The 12,803-nt window shown below is 41.1% G+C and overlaps 1 protein-coding gene across 1 annotated transcript; it reads right to left on the reverse strand.

Moving 5' to 3' along the window:
- Nucleotides 1-812: 812 nt before the first annotated feature.
- Nucleotides 813-5,458, reverse strand: SRP19 (signal recognition particle 19). Its single transcript, XM_058824088.1, has 5 exons — nt 5,412-5,458; nt 4,223-4,298; nt 3,193-3,264; nt 2,106-2,217; nt 813-1,145 (listed from the first exon to the last, which is right to left on the reverse strand). The coding sequence occupies exons 1-5, from the start codon at nt 5,453-5,455 to the stop codon at nt 1,012-1,014; spliced, it is 438 nt and encodes a 145-aa protein (XP_058680071.1). The 5' UTR covers nt 5,456-5,458; the 3' UTR covers nt 813-1,011.
- Nucleotides 5,459-12,803: the final 7,345 nt, after the last annotated feature.

A 12,803-nucleotide genomic window follows, 5' to 3' on the forward strand; every position in this document is an offset into this window, starting at 1 on the left:
CCAGAACTTTTCTGTGCCTCATGCTCTACCAGTGAGGAGGTATGGCAAGAAGCCAGGACCTAAGCTGGCCAAAGGGATATTCCATATCACAGATTAGCATATTCAGTAAGTATATAAACGGGGGAGATTGGCCAGGAGGGGCTGATCACTGCTGGGGGTGGGATGGGCTGGGCATCAGTCAGCAGGTGGTGAATAATTGTATCATGCATCGCTTGTTTTGATTTTTTTCCTCTCATTAAACAAAAATTATTTTTATCTCATTATAATTGTATTTTTATCTCATTAAAAATAATTATATTTCTATTGTAATCACTATCACTTCCATTATAGAATTTTATTTAGTTTAAATTATTACACTGTTCTTACCTACACCCACAAACCACTTCTTTCCTGATTATCCTTCCCTGCATTCCATTGAGGGTGGGGAGTGAGGGAGGGGCTGGATGGTGGTTAGTTGCCAGCTGGGGTGGGGAGTGAGGGAGGGGCTGGATGGTGGTTAGTTGCCAGCTGGGGTGAAACCATCGCAATTGCTCAAAGTCCCCTCCAGCCTGAGACTGAACACTTCCAGGAATGGGGCACCCACAACTTATCTGCACAACATCTGCCTCCACCACCCTCATGGTGAAGAATTTCTTCCTAATACAGAATAGCAGAGAATTAAGACAATTGCTTCACTATCATAAATACATGATTTACTGAGGCAGCCAGATTTGAAAAGGTGCGTATTTCTTTTGGAAAAAAAAAATCTTCCACCCACCCTATTTCTTATGTTCTTCCACTTTTAACATGGGTGCTAACATCAGACGTGAAGGTTGTGTGTAAAAACAGATTTATTGTTACACAGATGCAAGGCAGTTACATGCATTCCAGTTCCAAGAAAAGCAGGCAGTTCTACTCAGCTTCACCTCTTCATTTCTTGCTTATATCTTCACTTCAAAGTTGCTGCATGGTGTCCATCTGTACGTCCTGTAAGAACAACTATGCGATGCAACAGCGACTCCAGAAGTTAATTTATTTCTTTTTCTTCCCTTTACCTTTCTTGCCTCCCTCTCCTTGCTGAAGACTTTGATCACTACCTCCCATCTTCTGAGTTCTTGTTTTCAGTTTGGGAATGGTTTCTGCAGCATACAGCATCACTGATTTACCTAAAATACAGGGAGAGATCAATGCATGCCTGCTACGTTAACAACAGATATGAAGCCTGGCAGATCTGCTTCCTTCCCCTGGAACAGCAAGCAGCTTGTGAAAAATTCTTGGGGGGAAAAAAATAAAAATGCAGGACTGATAAGTGTCACATTAGTCTGGAAAAGCTACATAACCTGACAATCTCCAAAGTGCCTACACACTTTCTGCTACTCTTTCCATCCACCTCCTACTGGTCCAGAACACTGGTGACAGAATGATCAGGCAAACGCGACACACATTTCTAGAAAGGCACTGCTGCCCTCCAGCAGGACTCTGGTTTTAAATCATCTCTCTCTGTCAACACTCTTATGCCACTGTACACCCAGCACTCTTCTTGCTCTTTCCTTAAGATATACACTGTTTCACTTTTACATAGGGATTCATCTCCAGAAAAAATGCAAAAGATTAAATTGACATTCAAGATGAATAATTCATATTAATTAATTAAGGGCAGCTGCTTCATTGTTAATTTATGAAAACGGCCAGTGGAAAATTCAGTTGAACTCAGTATTGTGTTTTATCAATTTAGCGTCCATTCTTATGCCTAGATGATGTATGTATCCTAAAAAAAACCAGTGGAATTTAGCCATTTAAGAACTAAACTGTTTTAAATGTCAACAAAGCATTGTTGACAAAACTGAACAGAGGCCTTGCTCCACAGAGCAATCACACAATGTTCCCCACAAGCCCCTCCAATGACACTGCTGCAGAAGCAGCAGAATGAAAGGCAACAGCATTTTACAAACTTTACTCAATGCTCACAACTTAATTTTGTTGACTTATACAAGCAATGAGATTTAATGGTAAACTGTAGGATTTATAATAGTTAAAACTAATTAAGCAGGCTGTTAATATAAAACAAACCAAGTCTTTCTGGTTTATTAACAGGCGAGATACCTAAATCCAGGCACTGTACTCACGTGTCGGGAACTGAGGTAAACATGGGTTGCCATCATCTTGTTTGAGCTGGATTCGTACTCTACCTCTGTACTGCACATCTCTGTTCCATTCTCTGGGATACATCTTGTTCTTCTGCCACACAAAAGGAGAAATGTATTATAACGTGCATTTGAAGACACAACTGTTTCAGAGGCACTGCTGAAAGCAACTCCAGGTACTGAGCAATTCTGTGAGTAAACTGTTACAGGGACCATTTAATGTCCCCAGTGGTCTGAACCACAAGGGCACAGGTTTTTGTTTTATCTCCACTGGTACAAACCCTTCTGAACACCTAGGGATAGCAAGTGTTAGGTCACAATCACTGATTTTGGCTAATTACAGCCTTCATTCTTGATGAAAACATCACAGGTTTCTCAGTACAGATGGTGTGCACTGTCCAGACACTTCTGAAAAACAAACTGATTTTGTAGCAGGCTTTTGGGTACCTCTGGAAGTGGACCTGTTTTCTTCTTAGAAAAAACAACAGTTCTAAATTAATAACTACTTCAAGAAATTATGTGTGAAGTTACCTCTCTAGAAATCCAGACTCATTCCCTAAGGAAAAAGTAACCAATAAACTATTTAAAGAGCAAGCATGTACTGCAATAAAAAGCTAACACTGTCTGGCTGAAACATAACTCCAAATGACTATGAAGATTTCAATTATCAGAATCCTATTCCTATACAAGATTAATTGCAAAGGTCATTACCTTCCATTAAAAACATCTGTTTTTAGAAGCTTAATTTGCAGAGTTGCAGCTTGCAAGAACAGCTTTTATTCTGACACACTTTTAAACATCCAGGAAAGTCTTCTAAGAAGGATAGTAAAACAGAAGTAATTTTTAATAAGATTTAAAAGTCACATTGTCTGAGAGATCTGAGATATTCCTGACTTGCATAAGGAATGCAACATTTACTTCACTATTATGGTCAGCTATCATATAAAGCAAGCCAAGCTAGTAACAAAACTTCCGAACCACAACTTATAAAAAAAAAGACAAGATGAGAGAACAAACAGGCATAACTAATTTGGAGGTTTTTTGTATGTGGGACTTTTTTTTTAATTACCTCTAGTAACACATTGAATCCTACTGCTGCACATACATCTTGGATTTCTGTAGATGTGGGATTTTCAACAGCCTGTTAAAACAATGTGTTAAAATTAATTAGTTTTCAACTATGACCTGCCAATAAAAAAAATACCAGTTTCTCACCTTATATTCAGTAATTAGGAAAAGCTGATGGGGAAAGAGAAAGTACAAATCTAGTGTAGAAGTCATATGTCAGTGATGCTGTGCTTTAGAAAACATAAAAAAAACCCAAAGAACTAAGATACCAGGAAACAGATGAGATAGAATTCACTAGGACAGAGAAGCAAGTTAAAGAACCACTTAGAAAAAGTAATTGAAATTAACAGTTATTGTATGTACAGAGATACCAAAAGCTGTGAATTTGCTGTGAAGCAGCAAACTTACAGCAGGGACTGAGGGAGAAAAAAAAACCCACAAAATTTCTATACACAAGGCAGGAGATTATTCCCACAGGTAGACCTTTGATAGGAAATTTGCATACTCAAGAAAGATTTTATTTTTAAAAAAACCCCAAACCCTAAGCAGCAAAGAAAGCCCTTTATATTCCCAGAACTGCTTGCTAAAATTATTACAAATGAGTAACATGACAAAAAACTACTTCTGGACAGATCCAAAGCAGCAATAACTACCATGCCTGTGTGTCACATGCACAGCACACAGAGTACAGGATCATACAGTCAGTCACCAGCACCCAATCATTAGCCAGCTACTCTTTTCTGCATTGCTTTCAAATTCTGCAAACTATCTGTGTTGGCAGCTGAGTGTATTCAGCTCCTCATTACTTCACCTGCTTGCTCAAGGTGCTGCTCCCATGAAAGCAAACACTTCAGCTCAGGACTCTCCTGCTAAATTCACATGCTAGGACTAGGTTACCTTAAAATACACTGTTATTTCCATGCCATGGGGGAATGGAAAGATCAGAGAGATGTCTGATCTTTTACAACACTCTACACACTGCTGCATTGCAAAACAAAATGTCCTATTTTCCCTGCCACCCATGAAATTACCTTGTCTATAGGTATCCTTCTTCCTTCTGCTATTGTCTTCTTGTTATTCAAATAAGCCGGATAAATGCAGATGAATCTAAAAAGAGAAAACAGCAAGTTTTTAAGCAAGCTATATCAACTCCTTAATGCTTAAGCAGTATTTTCCTAGTAAAACAGAAAATAAATGTCATGGCTACAACACAGAAGTTCCCACAGCAGCTCAGAACAACCATTTGTTTTCCATAGACTGCTTAATAAGATGCTGCAAAATCCCACTTTGAGTCATCATGGACACTGCACAACACTATTTTTTGGGCACTATGCGTACAAGGGATGGCACTACCCACTCTGAGGAAAAAAAAACAAACTCCAAACCAAAACCATGAGGCTGAAATAGAACCCTTTGAACTATTTCTTATGATCTTGAAGCATTGTACACACGTATTTCCCTGAAAATAATTAACATTTTCTGAAAAGGTTTCACTATGCTATTAGCTAAATTCTGTGATTGTTTTGTTTTTTTTTTTTTTTTTTTTTAAGTCACACAGAAATCACCCCAGATCTGGGTACATTTCTAAAAGCTACTGAAACACAGCGCTCCTAGAAACTGGCTTAAAGATTTTTCAATAGATTTACACTTGTCAAGCACATACACGGGATTAGCATGAAAGAACCTCAATTATAGTAATTAGACAATTAAAAAAAACAACTAGCTGAGACTAAGGGGATGTGGCAGAAGACTCGAATTGATTTTATTAATAAGGATCTATGAAAGCATAAGAAAACAGTTAAAATGAGTAAAACATATGGTGCAGACAGATTTCAATTAGCTGAATGACAAGAGAGTGACAAGGATCACGCTCCTGGCTGCCTCTAAAAACCCCCAAATCACCTGAACTTCTACTGTTTTCTCCTTCTCTTGTCTAGAGGTGTTCTCCACTCTGTGCTACTGCCATCTTTATGGGCGGACTAGCTCTGGGCTCTGCCTGGGAACTCCAGTCTCGTCGCTGACTTCCCAACCACCCACAAGTGTCACCACCACCCCTTGTCCCACGGGGATTTAATGCCAAACACCATCATTCCTCGCTCCAAGGGGATTGAAACCACCACCCCTTCCTCCGCGCGCGTTTTCTCTTTCTCGAGCCCTGACTGACACGTAAACAAAGGAACCCAGAAGGACCCGACCCCAAACAAGCCGTGCTCACGGTACCTCTCCTTGTCCGCCGGGGACGCGGCGCCGGCTGCGGCGGCCATGACAGCAGTACCTCCCCTGCCCCGCCCCGCGCCACGGCGGCGGAGAGGGCCCGCCCCCAGAGGTACCATACGAGATTCTACTGGTTAATAGGGCCATCTGTCAAAAACCGCAGCCTGTGAGAAGGCGCAACGTCAGCGCCGAGGCCGTACACGCGACTTCCGCCAGGCTGAGGGAGGGGCGGTGGGAATGGCGGCGGGTAGGGCGGGAGCTGTGCGGAAACGCTGTGACACACACCCGCGAACAATGGGCTGCGGGCTTCAGGGAAATACGAGCCCAGAGGGTGGCGGTGGGCGACGGAGAGTGTGTTCGGAGGGCGCCACGCCGCCGTGTGGTGTCCTTCACTTACAGAGCTCTAGCGGTGCTTGAATCAAAAAACGATTTATCTAAGAAATGCAGGGAGATGCTTATTTGTTATTATCACAGCTTACTGTACAGTTACACGAGAAAAACAGGCTAAAGCTTAAGGGAAAACTATGGGGTCAGTACTGAGTCCAGTCCTGTGTCGCACCTTCACTAAGGCTGAGGGTGAGGGGCAGGCGCCCCCTCAGCGATGGTGACACAGCAGTGTCCCCCTTGCTGGTGGCACCGAGCCGTGAGGGGGTCTGATACACTACAGGGTGGTGGTGCTGTCCACAGGGACAGGCTGGAGAAAGGCAGGAGGCTAGGGCCAGGAGCCCCTGGAGAAAGGGGCTGACAGGAGCCTCAAGAGTGGGAAGAACCAAGTGCTGCAGATGGGAACAGCCCCAGGCACCAGCACGGGCAGGGAATGCCCCGTGGGAAGTGGTTTGTCAGGAAAGGCCCTGGGGTTCCTGTGGATCACGATCTGGACATGAGCCAGCGACATGTGCCTGTTGACACCGCTGTGACAAGGCCAGTGGTGTCTGGGCCGCACCCCGAGAAGTGCTGCCAGCAGGGCAGGGGAGGTGATGCTGCCCCTTGGCACTGGGGAGGCCACACCGGGAGTGCCGGGCCCAGTACTGGGCTCCCCAGGACAAGACAGACACGGACACTATGGAGAGAGTCCAGTGAATGGTCACCAAGGCCATAGAGGGACCAGAGCAGCTCATCCTGGAGAAGAAAAGGCTCAGGGGATCTCACTAATGTACATAAAACTCCTGCAGGGATGGTGCAAGGAGGATGGATCCAGGCTCTTTCCAGGGGTGCCAAGTGACACCACCAGAGGTGATGGACACACACTGAAACACAGGAGGTTCCCTCTGAACATCAGGAAACTCCTTTTCCCTGTGAGGGTGACTGAGTACTGGTACAGGTTGCCCAGAGAGGTGGTAGTGTCTCTATCCTTGGAGATACTGAAAAGCTGTGTGGGAGTGATCCTGAACTACCAGCTCTTGGTGGCCCTGCTGGAGCAGTGGTTGGACTAGATGACAACCAGAGGTCCCTGCCAGCCTCAACCATTCAGTCCCCCTGTGAATTTCACATGTCATATTTTGTGCACTCTTCACACAGCAGCAATGTACCAGGACAAAGCACTGATCTATTCAGTATTTATCTGCGGCGGTGTCTTTTTAAATTTTTCTGCTCCACCAACGTATCCAGCTGGCAATGAAATATGAAAGAGGGAATGCTAAGGCCCAAGTGCAATGCAGTAGTTTCCTCAGGGGAGAACTGTAAGTACTGTTCATGAAAACTTGGAAAAGTTAAGAGTTACAGGGAACCTTCAGAAGGAATCAGAGAGGTACAGATTAAAAAGTTATTGTCTATTCAGGTTTTTGAATGATGAGGAGTTTGTTGTGTTCAGTCTTTGCTCTCATTCTGTCAGAAAGAATGCACTGCACAAAGTTCTACAGCAAACACGAGCAGCACAACTGTGTCGCATCAGCGGGAGCAAGCAGCTCTTGGAAGTGTGACTGCAGCTCTCTGGGACCAGCTCAGCGCTTGGCAGCTCCTCCAAGCATGACTCAACAAGCTCCTCAGCTGAAAAACAAGGTTATGTAAATGAGATGTGCTGGTTATGAAGGAAGTTTTTTGCAATACTTGTCCAGTGCTAAAGACAAGTTTTTGAGGGTTATCTCCAGATTACATTGAAACTGACTGGTACAAAGGAAAGTGTAGCTTTCTAAGAGATAATCCATTTACAAATAATTACTTAGATATTTTGTTGCTTAGCAACAAAGCATTCTCATCTTGTTAGCAGTAGCTTGATAATGGATTTCCTGTGCTTTTCTTTCTTTGCAGAGTGTTTTTATTTTAAATCTCCTTTCCTTGCACTCACTTGTCTTTCTCTTGAATGACTTTTTATTGAGATCCCTACCACCTAAGATGTGTCAAGAGCTGCCATTACCTTGGGAGTTGTCCTGTTGTCCAGATTGTCACTGCTTAAATCTATGCATCAATATGGACAGAAGTTTCTTCTGTTAGCTGCTGTCACCTGCTTTTAGCAAGACAGATGTGGGCTGCCAGGGAGCAGACGGCTGTTAGTGCATTGTGTGTGCACAGGGTGGATGTGGACAAACCAGATACAATATATTAATTGTCTCTGTGCAGGCATGAAGTGTGCAGGGCACATTCATGATCTGACTATTTCATGAAACGTGGTCATCCTACACCTTGTTACTGCCATTTGGTTTGAACAACCCATGCATTGCCATTTTTTCCTGGGTCACAGAGGTCTGAACCCACCAAAAGGGTATAAACATAAACCTTGCTCTGCAGGACAGTGCTCTAGCAGGGTTTGAATCAAAGAACAGTCAAATCTAATCTTTTAGGAAGTAATGCTAAGAAATATTTATTTGGCATTGCCACAGCTTCATTTTTAAAAATTGAAAAATAGGCTAAAACTTAATGAAAAAATACTAAAATTTACCCCATACTATTCCCTTAGATTTCTATAGTGGTTTTAGTCTCTCAGATTGTAAAGCAATCTCCTCTGGTGAAATCTCCTCTGGTGCATGAGAAACAGTGCTCTGATAGTATGTTAAAGGCAGTGAACACAGCTGCAGTTTGTGAGTACCATCGTTACTTATTAAGATTGCCCTCAGTCAGTCCACCTAATAGAGAGCACTGAGAGAGGTTTTGTGTATTTTAATGTTGTATTATTTGACAGTTGCATGTTATTTTTTTTTCTTCAAATTCACATAGCTTTTAAATAACAACGTATTAATGGCTTATATTGGAAAAGAATATTTAAATTTAGTGTTGTAAAAGATACATAGCATGTGTCAGCATTTGTGAAATAGAAAGGGTACAAAGACAAAAATTATTTTCCACATCTTTTTCAGATGGAAAAATAATTAAAAAGTTGTCAGAAATGGAGTTTGTGGAATTACAGACTGGATCACATGGTGAACATAACTGACCACACAGGGGAAGCATGGGTTTTTTTCCTGCAGATCTTCTTATTACTTACCAATCTCCTTTATAGGTGCTAGAATTCACAATGTCTTGAAACCAGGATGCCTAAAATGAAGCAGTGAGTAGAGACATGTCAGTTTAATCCCCATCATCACTGTAAAATGACTTCACTGAGTATATGGCATCCAATCACTGCATTTGTTCTAGTGCCATAAGAAATGCATTTCAAAATTGAATTCTGCATATTTCCAGCCTGAGGAGTTCAGAGACAGAAGTAGGTCACAAAGCATTCCAGCTCAGGCACGCTGTAGCTGCATGCATTTCCCAAGTATCTGCTGGCCCTGGACTCAGAAATGGAATGGAGCACTCAGCACCTGACAAGTTTTAACCAATTTAAAGCAGTATGAAGAGAAGGTACAATTGCTGGTGAGGATAGGACTTGTACACATCTGCAGCAAAACAGCAAGACTGCAGATAATGCCTTTGGAGAGCAGTAGGAGGGATGCTGGTCTTGGAAAGCTGTGTATAACTTACTGAGGTTATTCCTGTGTCTGTTGCCACTGCAGTGGAAGGGAAGGGGCAGGGAATGAAAATTACACTATAAAACCCTAAAGCAGAGAATTCTGCCTCTATATACACTGTCACCAGCAAGTCAGGTGTCCTGACTGAGATTCTGTTTTTACTGTTGATGGCTTTTGAGGAAGAAAAATAACAAAAAAATATCCCCAACAAAAACCAAAGAAAAAAAGCCCCTCAAACCTCAAAGAAAACCCATCAAAAAAAACCCCCAAAACAACCCAGCAACAAGAGGCCTTTACAAATATGAAGTAGCAATTCAAAGTGGTTGTGATAGATTGCTGCAATTCACCTGGGGTAAATGCAAATGCCCTGACTGGAAGTGGGAGCCCAAGAAAATGGAGATGATTTGAGGTGGCACAGTGTTTTACTGGAAGTGTCACATACACCTTCTTATTCAGACATTGCATCCATGTTCAGTTTCTTCTCACTTGAGGCTACACTCCATAGTCTAAACAAGCTAAAAATACCTATATAATAATAGGACTAGTGAAGTTATTCAGGAGAAGGCAGATTTTCACCTAGATTGGTGGAACATCTCTGTAGTGGACTGCAGATAAAACACAGAACAGGGATGCAGAGGGAAATCTTGATTTGTTCAATGGTCACTGAAGGGAAGGGAGCAACATGGGGAGGATTTGCTTCAGAGTTTTCTAAATGAGAATTCCAGAATGATATTTTTAAGTAAAATATAAGGGCTGGGAAAGAAACCACAAAACTTTAATAGTGAAAAATGCTTCATGAATTATGACTCCAGTTGGAGGTAACAGGCAGGTCCGTCCAACAGTAAATTTTCAACAGCATAGACAGAAAATTATGCTTTCATTTAGTTTCATTTTGCTGGTATTTACTTACCATGAGACTTCAACATAGAATTAATCACTAATTGCTACTTTTACAAGACTGTATGCACCATTTTCCCAAAGCAAGAGGTGTCCTTATGCATGGCAGAGTTTCAACCCAGAACTGGATGATTTCTAAGGTCCCTTTCCTACTTAAGCAATTCTGTGATTCTGTGATTTTAAATCCATAGACTGCCTTTCGGTTTTAATGATCCAGAATCCTGTCTGCTACAGAAGTGTTATCAGAAGATAGAGGCACTACCTCATGCTCGTACAGAGAACACCAACACCAAACATTCTTTATGAATCAGCAGAAGCACCACTTCTGTTCATCTCAGTGGCAGAGGACTATAAATGTCAATACCTTGTTTAAGGAGTGTTGGATGTTCTATTGCCACTTGAGGCTAAATGTTTCAATCTGTGAAAGAGCTGCACCACCAAGAGCAGCTGAAAAATGGCCTTGAAACAACAGCCTTACTTGTATGGTGTTTGGACCTAAAAGTCTTTTGGATTATGTCAACTAGACCCAAAATTGACTTGCATGAATTAATGTACAGCAAACAGTATATACAGTGTTTCACTGAGATCCTGAGGATAATGCTGGGCACCACAATGTCAAAATTCTATCCAAATCCCTATTAGCTGGCCACAGTGAAACTGGCAAAGTGGAAAACCATGGATTTCTACCAATCTCTCATTCTTTCTGATTGCAAAGACTGTATTTCTTATGTATGGAGCTCAGTTTTACACCCATTCTTTATCCTTCTGTTTTAGCTTTGAAAAGCAGCTGACAGCTGTGTAAATTCACAGCTGTGTACAGCCAGCTTCCAAGATCAAAAGAGACCATCAGTCATCTGTGTGTGATACAGTAATACAGGATTTGCTCTGAATTCCTAGCTTTCACTTGAGCTAGATTTTCACTTCTAACAAGTCCAAATGATTTATGTTCTGGTTTTGGCTGGGATAGTTAATTTCCTTTCTAGTAAGTAGTATAGTACTGTGTTTTGAATTTAGTATGAAAATGTTGAAAATGCACTGATGTTTTTGTTGCTAGACTAAGTTTCTCATGCCTTGCCAGGAAGAGAGCTGAGTGGCACAAGAATTTGAGGGGGAACACATTAACGAGCCAAAATGATAGTTCCAGACCTTATGGCATCATGCTGAGGATATACCTGTGGAGAAAGTGGGCTGGAGGCCCATGCTCAGGATTGCCTAGGAATCAGTCAGGAAGTGGTAAGCAACTGTATTGTGACTCACTTGTTTTGTAGATTCTCTGTTATTATTATTATTATTATCATCATCATCATCATCATCATCGTAATTTTCTTCCTTTTCTGTTTATTCAACTGTCTTTATCTGAATCTACAGTTTTCTCATTTTTACTCGTCTGATTTTCTCCCCCATCCCACAGGCTGGGTAGTGTTTGATTGCCAACTGTGGTTAAACAATGCCACATAAAACACTTAGAAGTGTCAAATATTCCATCACAGCTATTTAGCTGCTCAGTGTAGTAGGAAAAAAAGGATGCCAATTCCTTTTCATCATCCAATGGAATAACAAAATACTACTACAAAAATAATAAAAATTGGGAGTTTTCTTATAACTCATTTTATGGCTTAACTTTTACATCTATTTGTGTGTTCTTCCAGTTAATTCCAGTGTGAATGTGTGCCATTCCAGACCTTAGCAATAGTCGGGTAAGATGCACAAGTCCTTCCCTGCTACCAATGTGCTTTTTGCATAGGGGACTTAGAGAAAAAAGGGCAGAATTGGGCATAGCCTACCTTCATTTGTATTTAATATAATCATCACTCAAAGTCTCCTTGTTTTCACGATCCCTACTGATTTTAAATTGCAGGTGATAATTATTATGCTTTAAAAAAATCTTATTTTTAATAAAACATTTAAATTTCTGGCAAAGCAATTTTCTTTTCTGCATATAAACAAAGACTTAAATGCTTTTTTTTTCCTAGAACAACTTGAAAATCAGTCCTGAAATTACAACTCAATATGAAAAAGTGGTACAACTATTAGAAAACAAGGGATCTTAGTAATCAGCAATGCCCTTTTGTGAAAGTCTAAAGTGAATAGGGGAGTGTAAAATATGTATGCCAATATTAATATATATGTGTATGTGTGGTGGGAATTAATCAACTTAGGTCCCTTAATAGTCTAATCAAGGACTAAAGAATTCGTTCTTTACAGAAAAAAAAAATGTTTTGTAATGAGTCTCTGCCATGCTTATGAGTCATAATGAAATAAGCCTTGTGAAACTTTGGTAAGTAATAGAGGGATTATGGAATTATATTGTGTCAAAACTAGATTCTGTTTTGTGCATTTCCTTCTAAGGTGAAACATGGAAGAGAACAAAGAACTCTACAGGTGAACCAGGTTTTCAAGTTCTTTTTTCCACTTATTTATCTGAAATGCAGGTATCTCTAAAATGAAAATGCATGGGGGTTTTTTAGAGCATTTGTTCTGATATACTGAATTATTGAAGTGTCTTAAACAACGAATTCCTTTTAAAATGAAATCATATTTCCAACACAGTGGACAGACACCTAACTTTCAGTAGTAGCCAAGAACACAATTCCACTCTGACAAGGTGCAATCAGGA

This window comes from Ammospiza caudacuta, chromosome Z, assembly GCF_027887145.1.
Source record: "Ammospiza caudacuta isolate bAmmCau1 chromosome Z, bAmmCau1.pri, whole genome shotgun sequence".
NCBI classification, from domain to species: Eukaryota; Metazoa; Chordata; class Aves; order Passeriformes; family Passerellidae; genus Ammospiza; species Ammospiza caudacuta.

Excerpts from the sequence above, each read along its gene's own strand:
- SRP19 (XM_058824088.1), bottom strand. The coding sequence starts at position 5,455 with ATGGCCGCCGCAGCCGGCGCCGCGTCCCCGGCGGACAAGGAGAG. Across the intron at positions 3,265-4,222 it reads GAAGGATACCTATAGACAAG|GCTGTTGAAAATCCCACATC; the intron begins GTAATTTCATGG and ends TTGTTTTAACAG. Across the intron at positions 2,218-3,192 it reads GATTCAATGTGTTACTAGAG|AAGAACAAGATGTATCCCAG; the intron begins GTAATTAAAAAA and ends TTTGTGTGGCAG.